General features: G+C 43.2%; 1 protein-coding gene across 1 annotated transcript; it reads left to right on the forward strand.

Moving 5' to 3' along the window:
- Positions 1 to 28: 28 nt before the first annotated feature.
- NCAPD3 (non-SMC condensin II complex subunit D3) lies at positions 29 to 27,321 on the forward strand. Its single transcript, XM_075190352.1, has 34 exons — positions 29 to 160; positions 4,805 to 4,959; positions 5,286 to 5,448; positions 6,302 to 6,486; positions 7,520 to 7,687; positions 7,944 to 8,005; positions 8,270 to 8,357; positions 8,617 to 8,750; positions 10,658 to 10,730; positions 11,581 to 11,706; positions 11,991 to 12,243; positions 12,748 to 12,810; positions 13,640 to 13,711; positions 13,897 to 13,970; positions 14,347 to 14,481; positions 16,481 to 16,701; positions 17,256 to 17,447; positions 17,557 to 17,657; positions 18,527 to 18,642; positions 18,998 to 19,105; positions 20,095 to 20,206; positions 20,295 to 20,408; positions 21,766 to 22,004; positions 22,828 to 22,907; positions 22,987 to 23,124; positions 23,212 to 23,345; positions 23,444 to 23,640; positions 23,960 to 24,070; positions 24,158 to 24,337; positions 24,817 to 24,965; positions 25,040 to 25,176; positions 25,637 to 25,705; positions 26,053 to 26,170; positions 27,058 to 27,321. The coding sequence occupies exons 1-34, from the start codon at positions 94 to 96 to the stop codon at positions 27,155 to 27,157; spliced, it is 4,434 nt and encodes a 1,477-aa protein (XP_075046453.1). The 5' UTR covers positions 29 to 93; the 3' UTR covers positions 27,158 to 27,321.
- The last annotated feature ends 29 nt before the right edge of the window (positions 27,322 to 27,350 follow it).

The raw sequence follows: 27,350 nt of genomic DNA on the forward strand, positions 1-27,350 counted from the left end.
GTTGTCCGAGAGCATTCGATGATTGGTGTATTTGTGTTCATTTAGGCGCTGGTGCAGTAACGGAGGATCTGGATGTAGAGAGCGGCAGGACAGATGTGTGATAAGGAGGCAGCGGTGCTGGAGGCTCTCTCCCGGTGCGGCCTCAGGAATCTCAGGCGAGGTGAGGCCAGTGATGTGATAGTCATTCTGGGGCTTGTGGTTCTACAGCACAGAGTCACACAATGCAGATGTAGGGGGACTACAAGTCACAGCATGCTCTACTAGTCTGGGTGCTGGTTATGCTGGGGCTTGTGGTTCTACAGTAGAGCCACATAATACAGATGCTGGGGGACTACAAGTGCTAGCATGCTCTACTAGTCTGGGTGCTGGTTATGCTGGGGCTTGTAGTTCTACTGTACAGAGCCATACAATGCAGATGCTGCAGGACTACAAGTCACTGCTTGCCCTTTTTGGCTGTGGATTATGCTGGGACTTACAGTTCTACAGCAGAGTTGGTCAATGCAGATGCTGGGGGGCTACAATTCACAGCATGCCCTGCTAGCCTCTGCCTGCTGACTATGCTGGGGCTTGTAGTTCTACAGCACAGACACACAATGCAGATTTTGTGGAACTACAAGTCACAGAATGACCTTTCTGGAGATTTGGTTCAAGAACTGGTCTAATGGAAACTGCAGCTGTGTGGCTGGTGGAGTTCATATTGCACAATGCTGTTATTATTTACTGACACAAACGGAATATACCATGAATAACAGGGACCCGGAGCATCAGAAGGTGGAGGGCTCTTTGTTCTGGAGGGAGTTAAGACTTTTAGGGGCACATTTATCATCACTCGCAAAATATGAAAAATAGTTTTCAATCCTTATCGCATTGATAAGGATTGAACTATTTCTCATATTTATTAAAAAAGCAACACAGGAACAGCAGTTCTGAAAAACTGCTGTTCCTGTGAAGTAGAAATCATACTTACCACAGCTGCTTCGTTCCCAAAGCAGTATGTAGTCAACGGGGGTCCGGTTCTTACTCCAGTGCGCATGCGCCGAGTGAAACCCTTGGGCATGCGCACAAACATCTGTTCTCTATCGGCAATTATAGTTTGCAGAGAGAGAGTGTGAATGACAGGGAGGGATCATGTGATCCCTCCACACATGCGCTGTCCAGCTCTGCTCGTTGGAGCAGAGCTGACAGCACTGAAACTTTTCATTAATGATAATGTACGCCAGCTCCAGCTGGTACATTATCAAGACAAGTTCCCGAAAAAATCTATTTTTTGGAACTTGTTAAATTGCAAGAGGGAGCAGTCACCATACTATTGAATGGTGACTACTCCCCAAAACGAAGCAGAATGCAAAGCAGCAGATATCCACGATATCTGCTGCGATGCATCTTTAATAAATATGTGGGGGACACATCGGGGCATGGATTCTATGTTAAGTGCACGTTAGTGCACCATCACAATTTGTTAAATATACCCCTTAGATATTAGTAGCTAAGTAATTTGACTTTAGTTCCATTATAAACTTATTATTATTATTATCCTTTATTTATTAAGCGCCACAAGAGTTCTGCAGCGCTGTACACAGCACAAACAGTAGACTAAACAAGGTGACACATTACAAACGGTTAACAAAAAATACCAAAACTTCTGAGACTCCAGGCAGGCTAATGCAGTAAAGACGGAGCAGAAGAGCAGGTATGGAGAACAGAGGGAAGAGGGCCCTGCTCAAATGAGCTTACATCCTAAGGGAGGGTAGACAGATCACAGGGAGCAAGTTGAAGTAAGTGGGGAGAGAACAGGGGGGGCGGGAGGAGAGAGGGGAAGAACAGGTGGAGGAGAGGTTAGGTGGAAGGTTGGTAAGCCTTTAGGAACAGGTAAGTTTTGAGTGCCCTCTTGAAGGAGGACAGATTGGGAGAAAGACGGATGGAGCGAGGGAGGTCATTCCAGTGAAGGGGGGCAGCACGGGAGAAGTCTTGGATTCTGGAGTGGGAAGAGGTGATCAGAGTGGAGGAGAGGCGACGGTCATTGGCCGAGCGCAGGGAGCGGGCAGGGGTGTGAATGGAGAGGAGGTTAGAGATATAGGGAGCAGTAGACTGGGAGAGAGCCTTGTAAGTGACGGTCAGGAGTTTGAAAAGGATTCTGTAAGGAATGGGGAGCCAGTGTAGGGCAAGGCAGAGAGGGGAGGCAGACGAGGAGCGGCGAGAAAGGAAGATGAGTCTTGCAGCCACATTGAGTATAGAGCGGAGGGGGCGAGATGGGAATGGGGGAGGCCGGTAAGAAGGAGGTTGCAATAATCAAGGCGGGAGATGATGAGTGCGTGGATGATAGTTTTGGTGGCATCTTGGGAGAGGAAGTTCCGGATGCGGGCAATGTTGCGTAACTGGTAGCGACAGGCTTGGGTGAGGGATTGGATGTGGGGGGCGAAGGAGTGAGAGGAGTCGAGGGTAACGCCCAGGCAGCGGAGTTGGGTGACAGAGGAGATGGTGGTATTAACAGTGATAGAGAGGATGTGGTGGGCGGGGAGTCTAGGGGGAGAAAAGACAATCAGTTCAGTTTTGGAGATGTTAATTTTGAGACAGCGCGATGACATCCAGGAGGAAATGGCAGAGAGGCAGTCAGATACACGAGAGAGGAGGGAGGAAGAGAGATCAGGCGAGGAGATGTAGAGTTGGATGTCGTCAGCGTAAAGGTGATACTGAAGACCGAATGAGGAGATGAGAGCCCCCAGGGAGGAGGTGTAGAGCGAAAAGAGTAGAGGGCCAAGAACAGAGCCCTGAGGGACACCAACAGGGAGAGGGAAGGGGGTGGAAGAGGAGCCAGACGTGGATACTGAGAAGGAGCGGTTAGCGAGATATGAGGTGAACCAGGTAAGGACAGATCCAGAGAGGCCAAGAGAGAGAAGTGTTTGTAGCAGGAGGGGGTGGTCCACGGTGTCGAAGGCTGCAGAGAGGTCAAGGAGGATGAGCAGGGAGAAGTGACCCTTCGATTTGGCTAAAAGTAGATCATTAGTAACTTTGGCCAGGGCAGTTTCGGTGGAGTGGAGGGGGCGGTAACCGGATTGGAGAGGGTCGAGGAGGGAATTGTCCGAGAGGTGTCTAGTGAGACGGCAACAGACAATCCTCCCAAGTAATTTGGAGGCAAAGGGGAGAAGTGAGATAGGGCGATAGTTTGCAAGAGAGGTGGGGTCAAGATTAGGTTTTTTGAGGATGGGAGAGATGAGAGCGTTTTTAAATGAAGAGGGGACTACACCAGAGGAGAGTGATAGGTTGAAAAGGTGAGCAAGGTAAGAGCAGGCAGTGGGAGAGAGAGAGCGAAGGAGGTTAGAGGGGATAGGGTGGAGAGGAAAGAATGAGGGAGCGAACTTCATCACCCGAAGTGGGGCAGAAGGAGCACCAGAGTAGGTTGTTGGAGAGAGAAGGGATGAGGGGGGAGAGAGAAGGGATGAGGGGGGCGGGAGAGGGATGGGATGAGGAAATGTTCAGTCGGATGGTCTCAATTTTAGAAGAGAAAAAAGTGGCGAAGTCAGAAGCGGAGAGGGAAGGCGGGACAGGAGGGGGAGAGAGGAGGGAGTTGAAGGTGGCAAAGAGGCGGCGGGGATTGGAGGACTGAGAGGAAATCGGGGACTTGAAGAAGGATTGTTTAGCCAGGGAGAGGGCAGAGCCGAATGAGGCGAGTATAAATTTGAAGTGAAGGAAGTCGGCCATGGAGCGAGATTTCCTCCAGAGGCGTTCAGCAGTGCGAGAGCACCTTTGGAGGAAATTGATACAAACTTACACTGCATTAAACATTTTTACACTATGTTGATTAAAGGGCATGTCCACCCTGATCTTTTTCTTTAGAAATCAGTGTATTAAACCTGTAATGATCTATTTTTATAAACACAAGGCCATACCTATCTCATATAGCTGGTTAGATGCTGGAGTCAAGCACCTAATTGTAGAACATCTTAATTTCCCACATATCTGAGTTGTTTTTCATTTATTAACCAAACATCTAAATATTCACAGAGGCAGCAGGAAGCCACAGACTGAGTTATATAGTGGAAGGAGCAGGGTCTCCAGCAGCACAGATTATATCAGGAGATGAGTGATGTGTTAGGGAGACTGAGTTATATAGTGGAAGGAGCAGGGTATATTTTTCTGAAAAATGCCAATATTAGTTGATACACGTAGCCAGGAGAGTGCCAGTAAAGCATTATATTGAATAATAAAGTATAAATTAGTTGGGCAGCCAAACTTGTATTGTGCAACTGACCCACCCTGTGTAAATCAGTATTTTTATAGCTGAATAGGACTGCGTAAACCCCCCCCCCTGTTGATGTCATGCCCGGATAATGCTACAGAGTGCCTGAGTTTCTCGGTAGAATAACATATAAACACTGTAGATAAGGATGTAAGTCCTACATTGTGGTTTTTTATCTATATAAAGCCGTGGTGTATGCAAGTAGTTAGCAATATAGTTTATGTGCCTGGTATAAATTGTGAACTTTCACTGATTTGTGCTAAATGGGAATTCAGCCAAGATGAAGGCTTGCTGCTGTCTGCCCAGTGCTTTATGGGAATACTGGTCATATTGTGCTACAGTGACTGATTCCGCCATGGCGGGCCTGGATACCCCTTCTAACAGATATTAATGGCTTACACTGTGAGGAGGGCATAGAGTCCAGGCGTCAGGGCAACGAGTGAGAGACAGACTGAGAGTGTGCAGCATTTCTGGGTACAGGCAGTAACCTGGGTCCCATCGTATTGGTTTCTATGTAAGTGCAGGGTATCGGTAAGTTCTGCATTGTGATTGATCTGTCTGTTGCAGCATGGGTGGACTCTGTTTGGGAGCTGGAGTTCACAGAAGCAGAACTTCTGGATCCCAGGGTTGAAGCAGAAATCACAGACAATGGCCTGGAAGTGTTCAACAACTTGTATGAGAGTCTCCTGCCTTTTGCATCTGAAGATCAGGAGAATACACGGGTAAATGTGCTGATTCTGGCAACTATTGTCATTTAAAATTACAAATTGACATTTATTTATATGGTGGTAAATATAAATATTAATTATTTCATTTGGACACTTTAAATGCTGTTTTGTGACCCCTAGATTTAAAAATTGTACTAACAATTGTCTCTGTATCAGTTTATAATATATACAGAACTAACATTTGTAGATCAACCACTGCAATCATTGACATTGACTAGAAGGCATTCTGATTAATGTTTGTTATCTATGTTGTGTCAGTCATATATGGTAAATCTACTGCAAAAGCTGACAATTCTGACATATGTTGCCACGTTTTGCAGAGTGTTTGGGTCCTGTTTGCGGAGAATGACATCTGCCGTAACTCCCTGTTGGCGCTGCTCTACCACTTCATCCAGACAGGAGAGAGTAAGAAGGCCGGGGTCATGCAGAGAATACTAGCCTTAAAAGCAGCCGGCCTGTACTTTCTTCTGCTGGAAATACCAGGTAAGTGGGTCCTCCTGTCTGACGCGACCGCAAGGTAGAACTATGAAACGGGCTCGCTTACTGTACTATGTCACTACATTCTCTCTGTGAGATTACTAGTATTGAATCCAGCAGATTGTGAGTCTTGTGGCATTGTAACACTAATTGATAATCACATTCTTAGTATGTTCTTTGATTATCTGCTTTAGGACAGTGTCAGACCGGCGTCGTCTTTTCTGACTAGGAAACAACTGCGCTTTACAGCGCTGACAGTCGCTGTAATGTGAATGGGGAACACTGTCGTCACGATGTAGCTGTTTCACTGTCTGAGCGGTGCACGGGGCGTTGCGAGGGTGGTGATGGGAACGGAGTATCCCATATACTTTCATGTTACTCTTACTGAACATATCATCGCTTCACAAAGCTGTGATATCGCAGTCAGAAACAAAAAGAGACTGTCTTATGTCCTTACCAAGCCTACTTGCCTTAAAATTGGGATACAGATGCTGCGTTCTCCTTGTGAGCCCTTATATGTAGTATTTAACGGCGTTCCCAGATATATGCATGCGAGTACTGATGATTGCTTGTTGTACTACAATACCACATTATATAGAGCTCATATTGTAATGTGCTATAACAGTATAGCATGTTATAATTATCTGGAAGTGTTCGGGAAGCTCAAGGTCTCACGGATCCTGGGAATTCCGTCAAGCACCGTATGTGTAACCGCTTACTGCCAGGACCAGGTAGAGGAGCGGACTCGTACAGATTACACTCTAAAGGGGATGGGGACGCCAGGGACTGACCGAGTGCGCTCGTTAGACCAGTACTGGGTACTGTTGCCATCATAATCTATTCTGTTTGTATTTGACAGGCAGTGTTGCCAACCAGGTATCTCACCCCATCCTGTTTGATAAATGTGTGAGCAGCCTGGAGAAATGTTGGCCCCAGGACCCAGAGTCCAGCCGTAAGAGGAAGAAGGTTACAGCGAAGAGTTCCCAGGGGGAGAATCGCAGGGGAAGGAAACGATCCCGGCCGGTACGGAGAGACGGGTTAGAGGTAAGAGCTGTTTTATGCAGCTTAGATTCTGAGTATGATCAGCTTACTTCACCTATTACATACGAGATGGTTCCAGAACTCTGCTGAACGCTGCACGTCCAGTAGCTTTATATCTTTAGATACGTTTTGACAGGTAAGAAAATGTATTGAATGCTGCTTCTGTAGCGGAAGGAGGCGAGGCAGACATAGCTCACATTGCATTTCAAATTCCAGACGCCCGATATCCCCCCGCACCCCTAACATGGTACAGCCCAATGTTCATGTTCCGTTTCACCGCTTAATCTCTTTTAAAAACCAAATGACCAGGAGGTAAATCTATATCTTATCGTTTTATATTGAAATGCAGCCAACACCTACACACGAGGAACCATCTGTTTTAGGGGCAGTACCAGTATGCAGCCTATCAGTTCGCTAGGAACCGGTGACATCACTGATTCACAGCCTGACTAATATTCATGAGTCCTGACTAATATTCATAAGTCCTGACTAATATTCATGAGTCCTGACTAATATTCATGAGTCCTGACTAATATTCATGAGTCCTGACTAATATTCATGAGTCCTGACTAATATTCATGAGTCCTGACTAATATTCATGAGTCCTGACTAATATTCATGAGTCCTGACTAATATTCATGAGTCCTGACTAATATTCATGAGTCCTGACTAATATTCATGAGTCCTGACTAATATTCATGAGTCCTGACTAATATTCATGAGTCCTGACTAATATTCACGAGGGACAGGTTCCTAGCGAACCGATAGCTGCATACTCTTAAATATTTGTTTAGCCCAAACGATGTCTAGCCAGAGGTGTGTAAGGGGCAGTGCTGAGAGTCCAGCAAAACATCTGCGTCAGATTTGCTAGATTCCTCCCATCAACCACACTTATAAGATGTTTGGCTGCATGCATCTTCATTTCTGAAGTATATAGTAGAATTAATTTGTACCGGACAAGAGAGTTTGAGAGAGAATCCTTTTGGGCAATTCAATGATTTCTGTTGATGAGATGGATATATCTGTTGTCTTGTAGCTGAACGACTTATCGGAAGAGGAAGCGGATGAAGACTCTGGCTATTTCTCTCCCCGCGATCTGATGAACGTCCGCGAGTCCATCGTCTTCCTTCTGAAAAACTTCCTGCGACTCCTACCCAAGTTCTCGCTGAAGGAGAAGCAGCAGAGTTTTATGCACTGTATGCAGGTGAGAGATGGCAGTCTAATACGTTACAGTACTATGCTGGTGTCTACACTATTCTCAAATAATACTTTAAATATGTCCATAACTTGATATGCTCTATTTAAATTGTGTGCGTTAGTAGCCTGCAAATTAATTTCATCTGCTTTCTACTATGAACAGCTTTCTTTTGGTATGTTTTTTTGTGTGGCACATGAAGTTTATTGTGGTTAGAAAGAAATAGTGATGAGTAATATTCTGTTATTAACTTTGTTCTTTTCAGATCTTCATAAACCTGACTAGTTTTGAGACTTTCCCCAAAGAACTGTCTTTTTCGGATTCTGTGTAAGTTTTCTGATTCTTTTCCCCTTTGAATCCTGCACACGTATGACCTTGGTGCATGTTTTTATCTATTAATGCAACGCATTGAGTCATCTGTTACTGCAGTTTGTGGGGCCAATAAAAGACTGGAGTCTTCTGTGTTCCTGGCTGTTCACTCACAAGAACCTCAACGCGTTTTGTGGTCTCTGTGACCTGTTGCCCTTAACGGTAGGAAATGACTTGTGCCTTCAAAGTATCTAATCTGTGACATTTTGGTTTCTGCAATAGGCACGTTGACCGCATGAAGTACGTGCCTGAGCTGGCGTATCGCGGGCTGTGGTTGCTGTGTCTGCCCATTCATGGAGAAGGCAATCAGGTATGTTACTTGGGGATCCCACAGAACCACAAGTGGTCAGTGATGCATCGCTATTCTCCAGCCATTGCATTGATCCCACCCTCCATTCCCTTATACTGAAAACAAATGAGGTGAGAGGGTGAATTGTATCATCTTCCCCACTGTCTGGTGCTGCAGAGCAATGTGGCGCCTTACGGACGATTAATAATAACTCCTTTATAATTGGATTACAAGCTCACAACGTTCCAGTGTATCCTCAGTGTTTCTCTCTTGCTTGTAGACCCTCCGCCGTCTTTTCCAGCGTCTGCTGAACGTTATAATCATGGTGGAAGCAGGGGGGGGCTCCAAACCCGCCATACTTGTGATCAACAACGCAGTCACGGGTGCCAGGGACCAGGCAATTCGGTTTGTCAGGTGAGGAACGCGCAGTCTTCTAGAACACATGCGTGACGGGTCGTGGGAATATATGTAAATATTTTTATTCCCCGAGATTCATGCATAAGTCATCATGAGACGCATGCAAAGACTTTTATGTTTTGTGGATGAAAGTATTATATTAATAAAACGTAGTTGACTAGTAAACTTTAAGTACACCTACATGCTATGTAAAGAATATTTCCTTTTGTATAGCTGATTAATCTATTTTCAAGTAATTATAATATATGTTGTCAGAAAGACAAGGGGAGGGGGGGTGAGTAGCCTCAAACCACAACTTGCTAAGACAACAGTTTTCAAACCCTGTACTAGGGGCCGAAAACTAACCGGCCCCTCTTTGTTTCCCTTCTTCTCAAACAGTTTGTTTACATCTGATTTGATGAAAGAATTACTAGTCATAACCAATATTTCTGACGCTTAGAACTACAAGTTTTCCTATTTTGTTAGATGTACAAAGCACGTCTTATATTTGTAATCTGATTGGAGCAATATGTAAAATTTAGCACTTATCATCGCGTTTCAAACTCCCATTGTCCCATAGATTGAAGGCTTGTGAGCAGGGTCCTCTTACCTCTCTGTCTGCATTAGCCAGTATTCTTTTATTACGCTGTCTGTTCAAATTATAAAGCGCTACAAAATATGCTGAATAATCATGGGGCAGCACGGTGGCTCAGTGGTTAGCACTTCTGCCTCACAGCACTGGGGTCACGAGCTGAATTCCCGACATGGCCTTATCTGTGTGGAGTTTGTATGTTCTCCCCGTGTTTGTGTGGGTTTCCTCCGGGTGCTCCGGTTTCCTCCCACACTCCAAAAACATTAGTAGGTAAACTGGCTGCTATCAAATTGACCCTAGTCTGTCTGTGTGTGTATGTTAGGAAATTTAGACTGTAAGCTCCAATGGGGCAGGGACTGATGTGAATGAGTTCTCTGTACAGCGCTGTGGAATTAGTGGCGCTATATAAATAAATGGTGATGATGGATTCCATTAGAATAAAATAACAGCTAACTTCCAATCTGCTCCACAAGATGGCACTACTTGACCATCAGTTTTCTGGAAGACGCTTTTAGCTTGTCAGAAATAACTGTCGGCCATGGCATGCGGGTGGCAGTTAGTGATTTCTGTGCCTCAGATCTGGTCTGTGCCGTCTCCCACATAATCATCATCCCACACATATAAAAGTTACAGATTTGTGAAGGCAGCGGGAAATTAGAAGTACAGGGATGGTTAGTTCAGCTGCAGGACCCGGTGAGTTGATTTGCAGTTGTTGCCATCTATATGTTCCGTTGGTGATGACCATCGAGCGTGGGGACTGACTGTCCTGGCTCTGTTTCCAGCAGTGTACTTTCATACTATATAAAAACACCAGGCTACACACAACTACTGCAAGCTGGTGCAGAAGCACAAGAGCCCATGTTGCATTAAAGCAAAAGTCAGAAGAGGAGGGAGGGTTCAGTTAAGATAAATGGTGATCGTTACGGTTGCCAGTCGATTTACTTTTATTTTTTATGATTTCTACGATGATTTTTATCGGGTCTCCACCATCCGCTGTCTTTTCTCTCCAACTTCACCATCAGCAGCTGCACAGAAATACCAATCTCCAGTGATTGATTGAGTCTTGTCATTTGATGATGATGCTTCTGTCCTACAGTAGCCACAGACAGTTTCCGCACCACCAGCTACAATTGTTGTTCTACTCCTTGTATCAAGTGTTCTCCCCCCACCTTAGATTGTAAGCTCCTTTGGACAGGTCACCTCTATAACGTCTCTTACTTATTTGTGTCCTGATCTCCTCACTGTACAGCGCTGTGTAATATGTCAGTGCTTTATGAATAAAAAAAATAATAGTATCATCAAGGTTTAATGGATTTTGCTCTTCCTGTTGCAGTTTCCTGGTGGATGAGCTGAAGGAAGCTTCTTTTCCTATCCTACGAATCTTGTTGCAGCACATTTGTGCCAAGGTAATACGTCTATTCTGTGTCGCCTGCGAGTTCTTATGATGTATACTAAATGGTATGTTGTACAGTTTATCATAAATGGAATTGGGGATGTCTAACAGGGATTAACAGTCCTTTGCTGAACCCCCTCCTAGTGCTAACTAGAAACGCAGAGATCATTTTGCTCACAAGTGCTCTGTCTGTTCCTGCAATATAAATGTTTGTGTTCCTTAATCTAGCAGCTGATATTGTGTAATTGGTCTAAATTAATAGGATCATAATCGGACAAGGCAGAAAGTGCAGTCAGATGATCCTGACTCTCCGGTGGGGCTGAAGAATCCGCCTATATGTCGTCTTCTAAACTATTTCACTGACTGCTTTATTACAAAAAACTCACAACCAAACTTTTGACTGACTTGTTCATTTAAACTCTAGTTAAAATTTGTCAAAAGTGTAAGAAGTAGCATCAAGATGACAAAGTGTTTGATGGACAGAAAAAGTGCATTCATAAACCTATTCAGATTCCATTGATCATTTAGATATAGAGATGTTGATCTGTTTGTTTTAAACTCACTAGCTTAATTTTTTTTTAAATAGAACTGTTTCACTGATCTACATATTGAACACAAAGTCTGCCCCCATTGGATAAGACGAGAAGTGTTTTACAGAATCCATGTGTGCAGTGTTCTGTCACAGTGATCCTTGGTTCTAGATTTATTTGATAAAATCTATATATTACACATACAGAACGGCATTATTTAGGTGTTAAGGCCCGGATTATTGGCCAGTGGAATGAGCAGTAGAAGCAGTGACTAGATGTTTGTCTGTGTGGTTCTCTGTTGTGTTTGAGGCTGTTGGTTCTCCTCTTCCGCAGTGTCCGGATAAGTCAGATTATCGGATATCTGCAGCACAAGCTCTGGTGAGACTTCTACATAATTTCCCTAACTCAGAATATGCATCATTTATAGAGTGGCTGCACAAGTACTCCTTGAACCCCAAGGTAAGATATCCGGGCGTCTCAAATTCCTCTGTGTCATCTGTTATTGGGGCTTGGATTGTGATGGATGAGGGAAGTGCTTGGTGCTAAAGAGAAAGTACATAGAATTTGGCAACATGTCCGTTAATTTCTCCATATTTATCGAACTCTCTTGCTGCTGTCACTCTTCATAGTAAATCCCTCCATTTAATGAGGTCTATCTCTCCAGCACAAACTAAATCTTCTGTGTTGCTCTTTTATACGAGAGAGAGATGCACAGAATACTGATCCACCTTCTGCTTTCTCAGATCTCATATAGGGTGTTTGCCCTGGATGCCGTGGTTGCCCTGTTGGAGCTTCCGGAAAGGGTGGTAGACGCAGCTATTCCTCCAGAGAGCCTGAAGTTTCTACAGCACAAGTTCCTGCTGCAAGACATGGTGTTCAGCCGCTGCTCCGACAAAGCCCCCACTGTGCGCAGCAAAGCCCTCTCTTGTCTGGCGCAGTATATGGAAAAGAGTTCCGGCTTTGCTGCCGATGGGATACAGGAGCTACTGCAAGGCAGTAAGTACAACTCTGCCTGTGGGAAATTCTGTAAACAAACGGCTGTTTCAAGGAACTTTTTAAAGCAGCAGTCCCTCGTACTTTTATTACCTTTTTTAAGCATGCATACATTTTCTTAGCTGCCCTCCTACAAATTATTATCTCCTTTACAAAATCTCTCTGGAAGGGAGACAAGTATGGCTGCCAGTTACACACACAGCTGGCAGAGGGTGTAGGAGTGTGAAGGTTTTGACTGTGCACGAGCAGTGCGCTCAGGGGCGTCCCAAAGTCTCTCTCTGCTCATTACATCATGTGCCCATAGTAGTTGCAAGACACTGTGCAGAGCTATAAATCCTTAATAGCAGCCAGAGGAAGCAAAGCGAGGAAAAATGTTTGTTTCCAATCTTCTTGCAGCCTGTCAGTCGTTGTTGCTCACACTTCAGCTGCTGCAATGAAAAAAGTTTTTCCATCCATTATTGGCCGCGCCACTTCCTGCTAAATCACTTGCTGACTTTCTGCTTTCAGGTAGTTGCCGGACAGTTTCGGGGGACAACTGCACGACTGAAAGTTCAGTCAACCGCACAGAAGGTAATGTAAATGGCTGGATTTTTATTTTGATGACTTTATTTTTTATGTGATTTTATTTTCATTTGCAGACTTGGCAAAATTCTGCTTCATCCATTGTACGACTGATAAGTCTTGTGTTCATGGGAATTCGTTTTAGCAGGAAATTGCCACGTTAATGAATGTATTTAATATAAATCGTGTCTGATTAGTTAAGTGTGCTTGGGCAGGAACAGATTACATTCTTGTCCATCCACTGTAAATTATTTGGGTTATGCAAGTCTTCAAATCTGTCTCTCCTAGGCTTTAACATTGGTTTGAATATGGTTCTTTATAAAATCTGTTAATGTTTACTACACACACTAAGAGCTAAACCAATCAATATTCAAGAGAAAGAGGTTTAGTAGCATCTTAGTTGTGTCATTAGTTCTTAGTAAAGAGTATTGACAGGCTGAATATTGACTTATTTTCTGCTACAATAATATACTTAAGCATGCTCTAACATAAGCTATTTTTGAAGGCCAAGTTTCTGTGCGGACAGGGTGGTCCGATAACACCATAAATAGGAGGCTGCCTGTACATGTCCGGATTCATTTATATAGAATGGACTTGTGTTTGAGATTTACTTGCCACAGATAAAGGTTTGGATGCTCTGTTGGGTGGGTACATAAGCCAATGTGAGCCTCTAAGTAGACTGAGAGCGGCCGGCTTAGATTCTGTTTTACACAATAGACGTGAATCTTCAGTGGATATCCATAAACTGACAAAACTTAATCTCTTATTGTGCTGCTTTATTTTCATTTGTCCTTGTTCAATGTGAATTGCCGGCCTGCTAATCTGTTTCACTCTGCAGCTTCTAGGAAAACTCTGGGTGCTTTGAGGACCATTGAACTGTCTGAGGCTGCGGAAGCTCTGGGGACTGACGGTGAGTGTATATCTAGATTGTGTTACAGCTATTGCCGTTATTCTACTTTCCATGTAGGTAAAAGGTGGTGAAAGGTTTTGCAGAAACCTACTTGGGATAAAACGGGGCACTAAAGTGATTTGTGGAAGCTATTGCAAATTAAATGGTAATTTCATGATCTACATAAGGTATTGGTTCTTGCGCAGGAAGGGAGACGTTGACAATGCTGCAATTAAGAGCTGCTGATCAGAAGACAAATGTTAGGAAATCTGCGCTCCAGGTAAAACGGCTTAATTTTTGTTCACCTCTCCTTTAAACCAATGCAGTCTAAATATTGCTTCTAAGGGGATGCATATCTCACAATAGTCTATACAGAAGCTGGGGGTCACCAAAAGAAAAACCCTGTAGGAACACGTTCATCAAGTAGATCACCAATTGGACTCTGTAGACGTCCTGATATTCCACTTGAAATATCCATATTCCAGCTCATTTGTTGGGTTCTATCTGCTGGGATAATGTTTCTCATGGTGCTGCATGGTTATTGATCCTCCTCAAGCCAGACTTTTGTTAGTTGATGGTTTGAGAAGAAATACCATTGGTTAGTGCTGGGTTCCTTGTCGGTGTGGTCACCTCTCTTCTGTGTCTCCATTGTCCAGGTGCTGGTGAATATATTAAAGTACAATCTGATTCCCTGTACTTCAGAAAATCTTGCTACTCTCCAGGACCGATGCCGAGACCCCGCTGTGTCTGTACGTAAGCAGTCGATCACTTCCCTGACAGAACTTCTACAGGTAAGTGCGGATCTCCGATACTTCTGTACGTTCAGATGTCAGTACTGTAATCCAAGAACCGTTACATAAATGTCTGGAGGGTGGCAGACATATGACGACAGCAACACCAAAGACTTGTTGTTCCCTCTGCCTTGTTTCTTTCCAGAATGATTTTCAGTGACCAAAATGGAATATGCATTAAAATACCGTTTCCCCATCTCCAGTAGGGGTACACAGACAATTGGTTCTTTTCCAACCCTAGAAAGCAAAATAAATTATCTTCCTCTCTCTTACAACCCCCACCCTGCTCCTTAATTTTGAATTAACTTTGTTTTTCCTCAGAGTCCTTCATAGGATGCTATTGGGGTCTGTGCTTATGTTTCTGATCATCCAGAACCCTAAGGGTCAAAACAAGTCGCCATATTCTCTTGTTGTGGAAACCAATGCTTCAGAAGGCACAGGTCATACTGGGTTTCTGCCATTTCATCTTAGATGTCTTCTCGCCAACTCAAACTCAATCTTTCAAAAACAGAATTAATAATCTTCCCACCCAACAATAGAAGCTTCCTGCCTGACGTTTCTGTTTACAGCATGAGCCTAAATCCTACCCCGTAAGACCACTGCCTAGGTGTAATCCTTGACTCACACCTATCCTTTATTCCCCACATCGACTCTATATCTAAATCATGTTACATACATCTAAAGAAAATTTCTAGAATACGCACATATCTCACACAAGACACTGCAAAATCCGTAATTCATGCACTCATCTTCTCCCGCATTGACTATTACAATTCCTTCCATACTGGTCTTCCCAAAATCAGACTCGAGCCCCTACAATCTATGTTGCACGTAGCGGCTAGATTGATTTTCCTTGCAAATCGTTTTACATCTGCTGAGTCACTCTGTCAGTCTCTATATTGGTTGCCTGTTTTTCAACGAATCCAATATAAAATTCTTCTACTAACATACAAGGCCTTCAACAAAATTACACCAACATACATCTCCTCACTTGTCTCAAAATATCTCCCAACTCGCCATCTCCGTTCTGCACAAGATCTACGTCTCTCTTACACTCATCACTTCCTCCCATTCTCTGTTACATGACTTTTTTCGGGCTGCACCCACTTTGTGGAATTCTCTCATCGCACCACAAGACATTCCTCTAGTCTTTAAACCTTCAAGCGTTCTCTGAAAACCCATCTCTTCAGACAAGCTTATAATATTCCTCTACCACCCTCTTAATCCCCCTAGATTACCCTATTACCTCCCTCTACACAGCTAACACAAGACAACAACCCTCTGACCAACATAGTTGTGTGACTGAACGTACAGCCCACTAAATACTTTGTAACCTTTGCATTCTAGCTGAACAAACATTCTATATTATGTAGCACTTACTCTTGTGTATCAAACCATTGTCCCATAGATTGTAAGCTTGCGAGCAGGGCCCTCTATATCCCAGGGGTAGAAAACTGAGGCAGATTTTTTTGAGACGCAAATGCTTAGACGTAATCAATTGGTCTCTTCATCCTGAGTTCTTTTTGGGATATCGTGAACATTTGAGGGTCAGACACCAAAGATTTGCTCAATTGCAAACTCCCCTCTCGTCCCTACGCTTGGGCGTATTTTATGAGCATATGCTGATGGTTCTGCGACTATTATCTATCTTCCCCTGATTATCTCTTCTACCACAATCTAAAGAGGCTGGCTTTAGTGACAAAGCTCTTGCTGACTCAGTGTTTCTGCCTCCTATGTGTTGAATATAACCCATTGTTTATGTCCCCCCTAGAGCACCGGAGTAAGGGTTTTAATACTAATTTCTTGTATGTAATTTTGTTTTTAGTGCTTCTTTAATCATCATACTATAAATGTCACTTTGTTGGGAAGATTGTGAATGCCTTGCTTCCGCTTATGTTGTAACTTCATTTGGCCACTTGAGGCAGTGTCTGTTTTTGTGAATGACCCAGACGTATACTTGGCTGCTCTGATAAATCAAGATCTCTGTGTCTCCTGACAGGCTCAGCCGGGGAATGTCTTGGTGCAGAAAGCTTGGCTAACAGGCCTAATCCCTGTAGTGCTGGACACCGAGGACTCTGTGCAGGCGAAGACCTTGGAGTGCCTGGACCAACTCATTCTCCAGAACATCAAACATTACAACCGCTACAAAGATGAGGATGAGAAACAGAAACTAGCATGGGATCTGCTGAACCTGCTTACTACAGAGAGCCAGGACCTCAGGTGGGGAAACGAAAACTGACAATCGTGTATAATCATTGGCTACAATCCATTATATACCCATATGGACCTCACAGCATTACCGATCTGTGATTCTGTATTTGATGTTGGATCGGGCTAGAACTCTGCTCATGTGTTTTGTGACTTATTCAAATATAGATTTAGAGACATAAAGGTAAGATACATTGTTTACTGTTCCACATTCCAATCTATACATAATAATTAAAGCAGTACTTCTCCATTCCATTACAAACAGCTCAGCACATCCAACATCATTATCAGTGTCCTAATGGGATCAAAAAAAAAAAAAAAAAAAAAGCTAAGGCTGCAGTTATTTAAGCTGCTGTGACGTCACTGTCCTTCGCCCTTTTCATGAATCCACCAAATGCACAGTAGTTCTGCACGCTACCTGTTTATTTAGAGAAGTACCTATTTTCTAACATGGTAACTTGCAGAGGGGGTAAAAGGAAAAAGAGGAGCATAATCCCTAATTATATATGTACAATGCAGCTATTGAGATATAGTGTGAAATATATTAAATTTTTCTCTTTAAACAGCCGTTATGTGACGAAAGCCTGTCACTTGTGGGCCAAGCAAGATAAGTTTTCTTCCACTTTAGTCAGTAACTTAATCTCTCACACGGAGACCTTGCACTCGGCCCCAGCTTGGATGGTGCTCGCGAAGGTTGCAGGCTTATCCCCAAAAGTGGACTACACCAAAATCTTGAACACCTGGAATCAAGTCAGCAGGTAAGTGACGAGTTTTTGTTTCTCTAGACGCTTGTCTGAGCCCATCTGCTATTGTTTCATTCTGAGAACAGGCATCTGATTGGTTAATTTTGTCTCTTCTCTGTACCAGGGAACCTGACACCAGATCCAACACCACAACTGGGCACATTCTGTGTGTGATAGGTCATATTGCAAAACACCTGCTTGCAGACACTAGAAAACAGCTGATCGGTGAGTGCTGCTTCCATTAGACATGGGGATGTAGTCTGCCAGAGAGGCAGATTACTGTGCCTTAATGAAGACCACTCTTAAACTATTTGTCCGGGTCCAAAACATGTTGTCTGAGCCAATTACAGTGGGGCCCTGTGATTTTGCAAACTTCATTCGTATTACCAGCTATTATATCGGTTGTTGAATGGTCTGTATCCTCGCAGCACGGTATTTACAAACAGGGAAATGTAATAAGACTTTGTTAGTAGCAATCCGTGTGCATCAGTGTTTGCATTTTTTTTTTCAGTATAAAGAAGCATCTTAGAAAACGTATAATTAACGATACAATTTAGCATTACGGACAACAAAAGCACAGAAAATGTATAGTGAAAATGCTGCAGTAGTCCTCATTCACAAATAGGTGCTGAGAATATTTAGTAAACATTTATAGCTCCCGATACTGTTGCTGGATTATTGTAGCTGCTTAGAGCTCCGTAATACACAGCCTTTGGTCTATATTAATGTAGTGGCTTCACTTACATTACACCTAAACAAAGGGAAAAATAAGGGTCACAGTCCGTTTAGTCGTGTTTTAATATTCAATTAGTAAATGTATCCAGTCTTTTATTTTTAACATTTATACTTAAGATGTGGGGGTTGAATAGAAAGAACTTTTTAATTCAGCTGTTTCATTTTACACAATGTATTCTTTTTAGAACCCAAACAGCTGTTACTTTTAATGAAAGGACTAACCAGTCACATACACGGTGGAGGCAGCCATTTGTAGTCGGGACAAATACCCGTCACAGGCAGTTTTCTCATGTTTGATGCGTCCTCTGCGTGTGAAGCGAATTATTCGCCTTCTTCCACTTCTTTCGCCTTGTTTATAGATCATGTCAAGTCCTGGCTGAATGAGTTTAAGTCTTCCCCTGAGATTATCAGCCCTGCGATAGAGACCCTGCAGAAACTGTGCTACGCTCACCTCGACTCTCCTGAGGCCGTGCAGGTAAATAGAACTCGTGTACATTTTTCCCGTTTCTTTTCCACATTTTATTTCTTTTTATCCATGTTACAGTATTAGTATCTGTCAGCCCTTCTGTGGTAACCAGCAGATGGACAGGGGTGATTAATTGTCTGTGTAATGTCTGTATGTGCTTCAGCCCACACCAAGCTCCGTCCACTGTTAGTAGATGATAGGTTTCTATGTCTCCGCATTAACATCTCCTAATCTATTGGTGCAGCAGACTACCTGTATGTATGTAACCGTTGTGGTCTTACTGGATGGTAACTGCTCTGTGATGCTAGTACATGTCTCTGTGGTTATATGACCGGCCCCTCTGTCCATCGTCTCGGTCTTGTAGGGGCTGCTGAATGAGGTCTGCAGTGATTTGGTTTTGGCCTGTGAAGAGCACATTTCTTCTGTGGTGATGGCGGACTCGCGAGACGCACAGTTTGATCAGGAATTAATGGTGAGTTTGTTCTCTTAGAAGCGCATATTGCAGGTTAGATAACCTATGGTGCGTATACCCCTTACTGTATGATTAGAGGATAAAGTACTGCACCACAGTATAGGAACATGTTCCATTTCTATCAGGTGTATTCTCTTAATAGAACAGCAGCACAATGAGGACACTGTATATAGCTATGGGACTATAGTCACCACGTGAATAGTGGCTGTAGTTTGGAAAAACTATTCCTAAACATATAGTGAAGTACTCTTAAAAAGTTTACCCCCTGTCTTCCATTACACAGCCCTGGCATGTTCATCATTCTGTTGTGTAGCAGTGCTCTTCATAGTGACTGTAGGAGGTGGTACTCAGTGGTCATGTCTGTGTACATGTGTAACAGTGCCATTTACTGGGCACCACTTCCTACAGTCACTGGTAATGTCTTTGTACAACATTCCCCTCCTTGTTACTCTGTGTAGCAGTGCTTCTCATAGTGACTGTAGGGGAAGTGTATGACATTCCCCTCCTCAATACTCTGTGTAGCAGTGCTTCTCATAGTGACTGTAGGGGAAGTGTATGACATTCCCCTCCTCAATACTCTGTGTAGCAGTGCTTCTCATAGTGACTGTAGGGGGAAGTGTATGACATTCCCCTCCTCAATACTCTGTGTAGCAGTGCTTCTCATAGTGACTGTAGGGGGAAGTGTATGACACTACCCTCCTCATACATGCACTGTTGTGCAAAAGGCTTAGGCAGGTGTGAAAAAATGCTGCAAAGTAAGAATGCTTTCAAAAATAGAAGTGTTTGCATTTTGTTAATTGATAAAAATAAACTACTAAGTGAATGACCAAGAGATCGAACTCAAACCAATATTTGGTGTGACCACCCTTTGCCTTCAAAGCAGCATTTTTTCCACACCTGCCTGAAGCTTTTGCACAGTATTGTACGTAGGAGGATGTTCTATATACTAGTCAGCCTTGTAGTGTCACATTCTGCCTTTCACTTCTCAGGTCCGCCACCTTTTCACCCTGGGGGAAGCCGCCCAGTTGTGTCCAGCGCGTGTTGAGAAACGTGTCCTGCTTCTGGTTCAGTCAATTTTGGTCTCTACAGCTACAGAACAAAGTGAGCAAAATGGCATTTAATACAGATCATCTGCGTCGGGTTTTAGAGTGCACCAGCTTATTGATACCATGTTCTCCCTACTGCCTAGATCCCTGCATCTCTGAGAGTACCGATATCCCACTGTCACAGTCACAACCTATTTCTCAGTTTAGAGGGTCCCACATGCCACCACTGGTCCGGGCTCACGCCTTCATCACCCTCGGTAAGCGACAGACCTCTTGTGAACTTGTTTTGACAAAAGTGATTGTTTTCTCCGATGCTGTAGAGGAACACAAAGTGCATTATATATATTGGGAGATGGGGCCCTCAATGAATAAAGCCTTCTCATTTCCCTTAAACCCTCTGCTCTCCGGCTCCTCAGTTTAACATTAGCCAATCAAGACAGCTAAACCAGAAGAGAGCAGCGCACAAAGACCCTGGAATTCTCTTGTGGACTGGTCTGTGTTCTATTGCAGCATATGTTTGAGGATAATGGGTTAATGTTTAACTTTTTCACTGCACCAACTGGTTGTTTTGCCCGTAGGCAGTCATATATACCAGTCTGGCGCTTCCAGTACCCCTAGTTGGTAAGAAATCGCTTGGGCAAAAAGAGTGCTTTATTTTACATAATTCACACAGTAGATTACAGGTCTCAAGGGTTCACTGGATCTATTACACAACTCTAACATATATAATCGCCATTCTCCAGGATCCTAGAGCCATACTATTCACTGCTTTATCAACAAGGTATGGAGGAAGCCCAATGTCTTCCCACTTTTGGCAGGTGCACAAAGGCCACAGAGGCTTCAAGATCCAAAGTACCAGCAACAATCCACGACCAGTCTGACAGTAGCCAAAACATCAAGTCAGTGTTGTGGATTTCCCTCCCTCTCTTCAGCCCTTTTCTGGCCAGTGAAAAACCAATCCCATAACTAGAGAAGATCCACTACTCAAAGCCATGGTGGTTATATAAGTGGAAGGAGAAATGGTAACGTGGTGTCTGGGAAATACCTAAAGATCTCGGTGTGTTTAGAGTGAAAACAATATAACCATACATCTTCCTGGAGATCTACAAAATCTTTTTAGTTGAAGATCTTGCCAATAAACCATTGGAAGTTATAGTATTATTTTCTGACAATTAAAGGCATGAATATGGAAGCAGCAAAGTGTAAGGCAGGGATAATTAATGTAACTCCTTAGATCTGACATTTGTAGCACCCATAGATAAATACTAGTGGATCCCTTATCTGTTGCGGAGACATCTCTGGGTTCAGCAGTGATGGCTGTCACCTTGGGGACACTTATTAGATGTATTGCATATTTAACATTCAGCCGGTGCTTGTCATCATAAACTTCTTGTATCTGCTCAAAGATCGGGGTCGTAAGGGGACTTTTCACCTCTGTACTAGAAATTGTATTGGCGACTTAACAAATGTTTTGCCGACTTTCTCGCTGCCCGTTCATTAATCTATTTGGTGTTCAGACAAGTCTCTTCATTACTGATAACTGGATGAATAGATGGCAGACAGGGGTGCTTCTAACATAGCTTTGTTGGTTAATGAACATGTCTTCTCGTTCAGGAAAGTTGTGCCTTCAGCATGAAGACCTCGCTAAGAGATGTATACCGGCTCTTGCCCGAGAACTGGAGGTGTGTGACGATGTTGCCATCAGGAACAACGTGGTCATTGTAATCTGTGACCTGTGTATCCGTTACACCACGATGGTGGACAGATACATCCCTAATGTGTCAGTCTGTCTCCGAGACACAAGCCCCTTTATCCGGAAGCAGACGCTTATCATGCTGACCAACCTGCTGCAGGTGAGGTGTCCTTTGCATCACTTAAAACTCTGTCTCTCCTCTCGCCTCAACAAAGTGTTTTCTTGAGCATACTGATGACTAAGTTGTCTCCCAGTTATATAGTGGTATTATTCTTGTACAGATGGTTGTATATCCTCAGTCTAATCTTCATTGTATCTACCGTATTGAAATAGGTACATTGGTAAACACTGTAGTAGGGATCATTCATCCACATGGTGACTGGGCCGACTACAAAGATGTGTCAACATAGAATTCATCATAGGTAACAAATGGAACAAACTGTTCTGTTATCTATCGGAACACTTGTGTGCGTGTTTGTTTTTATGACACGTGTACCAATAACCTATATTGTATATATTCTATGCAAAATAGGATTGGGAATGTATTACAACGTAAGAAAAAGCTGGGATTGTGAAAAACCTTTTTTATTCTGGGTGTTTTAAATTCCTGCTTGTAACCCTATTGAAGAACATTATACCTAAACTGGCCAACAGCCATAGCAAGGGTATATGAAATGTCATCTTTTTGCTGGTGGTCGATTTAGTTGTCCAACCTGTTCCTCCTGTAGATTGGTTTATGTCATTATCAGATTGCTGGTGTCTTGGTCAAGGCATTGTAAAAACACTAAACGTCTAGAGACGTTTCATAAAGTGACAAATTATCTTTGACATAGGAACAACCTTTATTTGCATTTTATAGAAATGTGAAACAGTCATTAATTTCTAAGAAGTATTAGTGAACCCTTTGCCAGGTGTCTTTCCCAAAGAAATGGTCCATTCAGGTATCTTACGCTCGGCTCTTTCCTTTTGTCTTGGTATCTCAGGAGGAGTTTGTGAAATGGAAAGGGTCCCTCTTCTTCCGCTTTGTCAGAGTGCTGGTGGACTCCGACCCGGATATTGCCAAGTAAGTCTTCCCAACAATGGAACACTGGAATCTTCTGGTCTGTGCGGGTGGTTTACACCTGTTCTCCTTTACATTGCAGGCTTGGAGAGTTCTGTCTGGTTCATCTCCTGCTTAAAAGGAATCCGGTCATGTTCTCCCAGCATTTCATTGAATGTATTTTCCACTTTAACTCCTATGAGAAGCACGAGAAGTATAACAAGTTCTCACAGACCGAGAGGTGAGAGTTCCGCTTTTCGATCTATTGTGATATAGGTTTAATTTCCTTCCTTTTTTGAGTCTTTTTAGCTTCTGAACTTTATTTTAGGGAACGGAGGCTCTTTTCTCTGAAAGGAAAAGAGAACAAGGAGAAACGAATGAAGATCTACAAATTTTGTCTGGAGCACTTTACAGATGAGCAAAGGTTTAATCTGACCAGAAAGATCAGCCAGAATATTCTAGGTATGTCTTCACCCTTCCATGATCTAGATCTGTCAAGGTGCTGTATTTGTTAGAACAAGGAGCATCTAAAATACGTCTCCCCATCCCTCCTGACGCAGCTTGTTTTGTGGACGGCGGTTTACCGATTGACATGGAAGCCAGTGAGTTACTCTCCGACATCTTTGAGATCATGAGCTCCAAGGAGATCAAGTTATCGACAATGAGGTCTAAGCCCGATGAGGACATTGGGGAAGACGATGAAATGGCTATGGCCAACGCAGTGATGCAGGTGGCACAGAAGAAACTAATCTCCCAGGTAAGGCATATTGGTAATTTGCTACAAAGCTAGGATCTCTTTGTTTTCTTTGGGGGGTTTTTATGTTTGATCTAGAACAGGTATCCTATTGGTTAAGAATATGCAAATTATTTTCCAGTTTAATATGAAATGTTTGCTTAAAGTAACTGGTTGTAACAATGTATAGGAAAAAAAACACACGTTTGTATTATGTTCCATAAATTGAATAAACCATAAACATTACACCATATTTTGCATTTGTTTTTGTCTTCTCTTTATAAATAGTTGGGGCTTTTGGTTCCTAAATATTTTTTTTCCCCCCCATTTCTATCCCACCCAGGTTCAAAAGAAGAATTTCATAGAAAACATCATCCCCATAATCTCCTCTCTGAAGGGGTTTTTGGAGCAACAACGAATTCCTGCTGTGCGGGACCTCATGAATTACCTGCGGGTAGGTGGCCCGGTGAGGGTGCAGTGAGTGACTGCTGTATACTGATACTGAATAGCTGGATTATGTTGCGGTTTCTCCATCCTGCAGGAGATGATGGAGGATTATAGAGACGAGATCAAGGACTTCTTCGCTGCCGACAAACAGCTGGCAGCAGAGCTGGAGTACGACATGAGGAAGTACGAGGAGCAACTGGCGCTGGAGAAGGAAGAAAGCGAGCAGGCAAACGCCGTTGTGAATCCTGAAGCCGCCGTATCCGGCAGTCCGCAGGTGAGGATATGGCCAATTCGAAAATGTGTGGTATGCAGGGACATCCATTCTTACTCTTTGCCTATCTTGAATGTTTTCCTGTCCGGACCTGGCCAAGCTGTCTGTTTCATTATAAAAGTGACGTGCAATCTTGAAAAAAAAAAAAAGGCTTGTGGGGAAGAGAAGACAAACAATGGCACTTCTGCTAAACTGACTCACCAGTCATAAAAACTATCATTTAGAACAAGATTATTTTATAGACATTCATCCCTTAATAATATCGGACCAAAACAAATGGATAACACATTAAATGGACTTTCTTTTTTTTTTCTTTCCTTTTTAGATGTTTTGACTTTTACATTTGAGTTGTTTCTATGACCCTTCCGTATCTCGTATACCTCAGCTGAGGCACTTACAGAGTGTGTGTTTCTAATGTCTAGGCTTCAGTGAGGGCCGCTGTAAGCTGGCTTTGTCCTTTTTCCTCATTATGCTCCTTCCAGGGCCCGTCTCGTGTCGGATCTCCCACGACTGTCAACGGTCACCGATCTCCTCTCTCCACTATAGAGAACGTCCCGGGAGGAGCTCTGCCCTGTACTCCCGTTACAACGCCTCGGGTCAACATTCTACAAGGACAGGTCGTCAGGCCCAGGTAAAGAGACAAGTCCTTCGATGTAAGTTGTCACTTTGGGAAACACAATTGCTGACTTATCGGTCATCTTGCAGGCAGATGTCGCTCAGCACTGTCGCTATCCTGAATTCCGCCAGAAAAACTGCAGAGGGCTACACGAAGACGCGAAGCAAGAGTAACGGGGCACAGTCTGCGACACCTTCCTCCTCCAGTACAAGCAGCGGTAAACTAGGTACAGGTATTCAATGTAGTTGTTGTTAATTTGTGCATTCTGGTTTCATAGACGAGCTGCTGCATTTTCCTCAATGTACTACATTTCAATCAGTCTCGACAATTTGTCTTTAAGGCGTTCACAGATTTGCAGAGACCGTAGCTGCACCCACATTGAAAGTATTTATTTCTCTTTCATCCAATTTGATGGATACTGTAACCTTGGGGTATAGAGTTCTTGCAAGTGGTCAGCCCATGGTCTATATCTTGCCTAGGAAACTGAGGGGGCTAAACAAGTGCATTGACCTAAGAGTGCCATGGCTTTAACTTGTGACGGATGCTGGGATGAAGATGCTTTGTCAATGAATTAAGCAGCTGTGTTACATACAAAAATATTGATACATATTGGTCTTATGATCGGCTGCTCCAGAGATTTTCACACTTTCTTTGCAACTGTCTTGTAAATTTATATTTCTTTACAGATTTGTTGGAAAGTTCAGACCAAGGATCCAATGCGACACTTGTGGGTAGAGCAATCAGTACCCCTGACAGTAAGTATGCAGGGTTCTATTAGGGTATTAGATACCTTCTATGCGGACTACAAGGGTAGTGTGCCCCTAAAGCTGATTCCACTGTCTAAGTGACAGGTACAATGTAACATGATACAGTTCACAGGACAATTATCGGACATCTACAAGAACTGGTAGTAATTGTGTTTTTTTTTGTCTAATAGCAATATAGTGGTGGTTATGTACAGATAGACTGTTATTTCACTTAGTTACGCCACGTGACTGCAGGCTGAATCCCATTCTCTGTGACACAGAATTCCAAGGTGACTTGTAATATCCATATTTAGTGGCAGGGAATGATGATAATTTTAAGTGTTTGTGATTTGCAGGGACTATGCACAACGTAACGTTTGGAGCTGGAGTCAGTTACATCAGTTCAAACCAAACCACTAACTCGTCCTGTGACCAAGAGAAAGACGTCTTGTGTATAATGTCGCCAGACAAGCCGTAAGTTTTTTGCGCAATATAAAATACTTTGACCTTCATCAAAGAGTAGACATAGGGCATGTTCATAACACTGGTTTTGGTGTGTTCATTTGGACCACACATACATGAACGTGTTTGTCACATTTTTTTATTTTTTTTTACGCATTTCAATTCTATAAAATAGATTATTGAAAAATCCAGATGCCTCAAAACAGTCAGTCGGTACATGTGTTACCTGTTGTGTTGCAATTTAGGTGGTCGGAAAGGAGTTTGTGGGTTTTTTTTGTACAGCCAGTACAATGCACTAGAGGGGACAGTACAAAATGAAAAGTACATTCACCTTCTCATACATATTTGACCAACACACAGGGCTGCCTCCTTACTAAATTCCTGCCCATGCCAAGTTGTAGCTGAAACATCCGGGCTTTCATACTGAGGTCATAAGTTTGTAATGGGAGATAATCTGGGGTGTTCTGAGCTAAATGTGTATTTTGTACACTCCTGCTCAGTGAAATGCATCCATACTGGAAAATGAGACCTTGTTTTATGGGACAAGATTAGATTCCATGTCTGCAGAGTGCACATCTACAGCTGATTTCCCTGATGCCAGCAAAGCCCCTCGTTTGTTATACATAGAAAATAAAATTTAGGGAGTCCTTGTAATCCTTATGCTTTATGCTTGTAATCCTTATGCTTTCAATAAATTTGGGGCTAGGAGAACAAATGGGAGCCCTTGAGCATAAAATGACATTGCCAGTCCGCATGGCTACACTTCTGTGTTATGTACTCAGATATCCTGCCAGTCTGTACCTGTTGGTCGCTGTCTGGTCAGGCTCTGCCTTCCACCTGTACTGTACCCAATGTATTACTGTGGAACATATTAATGTAATGCGTTATCCTTCTTATAGAGAGCCCCAGCCACGCCAGTGGAACGTGGAATCTCCGATGCAGAGGAGAAGTAGCCGCCGACAGCTCTCTGGACGGTCCCAGCTCAAACCGACAAAGTAGAATGGACTGTATATTCCTTGGGACCCGAATGTATTTTTATTAATACCCTGACTTTGCTTATCATATTTGTATGTTAATGTCGTCCTTTCTGTATAATTCACCTTTTCATTTTTTGAATGCATAAAATATACTAAATAAAATATTGCCCAGCTCTTTGCAGCTCATCACTTTGTTTAACATTACTCCTTGTAGT

Source organism: Mixophyes fleayi, chromosome 11 (genome assembly GCF_038048845.1).
Source record: "Mixophyes fleayi isolate aMixFle1 chromosome 11, aMixFle1.hap1, whole genome shotgun sequence".
Classification (NCBI taxonomy): domain Eukaryota; kingdom Metazoa; phylum Chordata; class Amphibia; order Anura; family Limnodynastidae; genus Mixophyes; species Mixophyes fleayi.